This window comes from Octopus sinensis, linkage group LG10, assembly GCF_006345805.1.
Source record: "Octopus sinensis linkage group LG10, ASM634580v1, whole genome shotgun sequence".
NCBI classification, from domain to species: Eukaryota; Metazoa; Mollusca; class Cephalopoda; order Octopoda; family Octopodidae; genus Octopus; species Octopus sinensis.
In genome coordinates, this window is record NC_043006.1 from 83,035,200 (window position 1) to 83,038,652 (window position 3,453).

General features: G+C 35.9%; 1 protein-coding gene across 1 annotated transcript in view; it reads right to left on the bottom strand.

The window, feature by feature from the left end:
- The window catches only part of LOC115216517 (cartilage matrix protein-like), a 17,427-nt gene extending 15,102 nt beyond the window's left edge, over positions 1–2,325 (bottom strand). Inside the window, exon 1 of the mRNA XM_029785955.2 lies at positions 2,167–2,325. Coding sequence (XP_029641815.1) covers positions 2,167–2,260 — 94 coding nt within the window. The 5' untranslated portion in view covers positions 2,261–2,325. The remainder of the gene's footprint in view (positions 1–2,166) is intronic.
- Between the last annotated feature and the right edge of the window lie 1,128 nt (positions 2,326–3,453).

Sequence of the window (3,453 nt, forward strand, 5' to 3'; positions counted from 1 at the left end):
CATAATCAAAGAACTGAAAACCACAGATCTCAGAATGGACCACCAATTATACCTCCCAAAAATCAAAATAGACAATAAAACAACATCAATAATAAATAGCATAAAGCTGACAAATACAAACAAGAAGTCATACTACCTAACAAATATGAAGAATAAACAACAAAATTCAAAAAAACAAATGAAATCCAAACTAAAACTCGAACAGCAACGGACCATGATAAAACGATGGCAAGAAAAGCCCCTTCATGGCAAATACTGGTCTAAGCTAAATGCAAAAGAAATAAAGAAAAATCTCAGCAATGGTTGAGAAGTTCAGGACTCAAAGCAGAGACTGAATGATTTTTAATTGCAGCCTCCCCACCAGAAATTACCAAAAGCATATAATGAAAAGAAACAAAACAAGTAACTGCAGAATATGTGGAGATGGACAAGAAACAATAAATCATATTATCTCTGGCTGCCCAGTCCTGGTTAAGAAGGAATATTCACAGACACGACAGAGGTGGGACCTACATACACTGAAAGCTATGCCAACACCATGGAATAATAACAGAAAAAAATGGTATAAGCACACACCAGAAAAGGTCACAGAAAATGAAAACGCATCCATACTCTAGGATATGCCAGTACACACAAATAGAGAAATTAAGGCCAATAGGCCAGATATAGTTGCCAGAGATTATGAAGAAAAAAAGGCTTTCTAATTGATGTATCAATACCAGCAGATGACAACGTTTCTCTAAAAGAAATGGAGAAACTTAAAGATAAAAGATGGGCTACAGCAAATATTCTGCTCAAAACAACAGATTTGTTTGTCAGTTGTTTGATCTTAACCAGTTCAGTTGTTTGATGTTAACCAGTTGAACATGTTCCTTAGTGGCTGATATGTGTATCCTTGATCGTGGGCAGAAGCAGTGAGGGAACATTATAACCATATGTTGAGGGGAATTCTTTGAAGTTTGAATAATTCACTTCTGGAAAAATAAGTTTTTCGTCCATCATCCTTAAACAAACCTTATTCAGGGACCTTTTGAGTGGGACGGGCTACTCGGCTTGAGGAAATTCTAACTAGGTCCCCACCTGCAAAGTCATGCGCTGTTTATTTTGATATGAGATCACCATGTTGCGCACATATAGTTGTGATGCATGTACCTGGTGCACCCTTATCAGACGGGTAGTTATGATGAGTATACTGGGCTTCGTGTTACTTTGATGTCATGCACTGCTCTCTCACTCAATAATTATAATAATGATAATAATAATTATGATGATGATGATCATAATAATAATAATAATAATAATAATAATAATAATAATAATAACAACAACAACAACAACAACAATCCTTTCTACTATAGGTACAAAGCCTGAAATTATGGCGGAGGGGACTATTGATTATATCGACCCAGTGTTTCACTGATACTTAATTTATCGATTCCGAAGGATGAAAGGCAAAGTCGACCTCGGCGGACTTTGAACTCAGAACGTAGCAACGGGTGAAATTCCGCTAAGCATTTCGTCCACCGTGCTAACGATAACTGTTATAGTTTGTTCCTTCCCGAACCACGCCTGGCTCATAGGGGCCGGTTTCCCGGTTTCCTTGGCGTATAGGTTCCCCACCTGGACAGGAGGCCGGTCTGTCGCAGATGAGCTGCAAGATGCAGGAGGAAAGAGTAAGAGAAATTTCTGGCGAAAGAGTCAGCAGAGGTTCGCCATCACCTTCTGCCAGAGGTGTCTCGCTCATAAACACACATCGCCCGGTCTGAGATTCGAACCCGCGATCCCTCGACCGCGAGTCCGCTGCTCTTACCACTAGGCCATGTGCCTTCACACGGCTCACATGTTACCCATAATATAATTGGACAATATTGAGAAAATGTCTTAGATTAGCCGAAAATTTCAGCTTCAGTCACAAATATATCCACTCGCCTTCAACTTAGTCAACATTTCGAAGTGGATTTATCAAATTGAAATTAAATAAATAAAACAATTGTTTAATTTGTATACTTGCGATTTATATATTTTTAATAGTTATAATACTGATCAATTATTAAAAACAATGACACTAATTCTCTAAGAATATAAGTACATATATACCTATGTATGCATGTATGTATGTATGGATGGATGTATGTAAGTATGTATGTATAAATTAGATTGCTTTACCTTGGACTGATACTGTAGTCGGGACTGAACTTCCATGCTGGACGGTCAAAATGACCACTCCAATAATATTAAGCAATAGTGTTGAAATCCTCATGTTTAAACCTGAACACCTCAACTCAACTGACGGAATCAACCAGAAACGTACGGTTTTTATATAAGAAAAGATACACAAGAAATCATAGACCTTGAAACTAATGCAATCAGATTGATAGCCTGATGTCTTGAGAATTTTGGAGATAAAAAAAAATGTAAAAATATCTTAAATATTATTTACTGAATGATTATGTATTATGTATGATTATGTATTATGCGCAGGTGTAGTTAATTGCTAAATGTTTTACACATACATACATACATACATACATACATACATACATACATACATACATACATACATACACACATATACATATATACATACATACATACATACATACATACATACATACATACATACATACATACATACATACATATATACATACATATACACATACATACGTGAGTATATACATATACATACACGTATATAGCAGATATGGTAATCTAATAACTGCTGCTGCTTTTTAAAGTACATATTTTTTATTTTTTATTTTTTATCTGTTAATTCGTGTTTCTGAGAAATATTTATTATTTATTCATTTATTTATTGGTGATAGAGTGCGGAGGTTGTTCCGTCTGAGAAAATGACATCTGACAAGAATTACTAACACTGCTACTAAAACTGCTACTACCGCCGTTGTTGCTCGCTCGGTTTTCAAGAAACAGTTGCCTAAATCAACTTCAAATCACACTCTACATCTAATATCGTTAGACAAAGTAGGATGATACATTAGATAAAGCACTCCTAGATAGACTGTGTCTAAAAACAATAAGAGTGACTGGTTTCGACGGTAACGCCGTTTGACTATACGTTAGACCGACAATCTTGATATGGGCTTTGGGTTTAAAGAACAGGGCCAACAACAAGAACTACGATAAAGGCAACAACAACAGCAAAAGCTTCTACTGTCACTACAGAAAAGGGTCAATGTTAGTGGGGTTTCAGTTGTTTATTTACAATACTGAGCATATGCCAACAACGCTGAATAAATTTGAAATATAGTTTGTCTCTAGAGGGATTTTAAAATACTTTTTTAATTAACTAATGTAGGACGATGCGAGCTGTAGTATCTAGTATAAAAGTGACTTCTCTTTAAAATTCTTGTGTGTTAGAAACACAGCTCTTTCATAATGATGTCAGCAGACCGTCAGTCTCCCATGTTTCAGCTTGATTTAGTCTCTTCA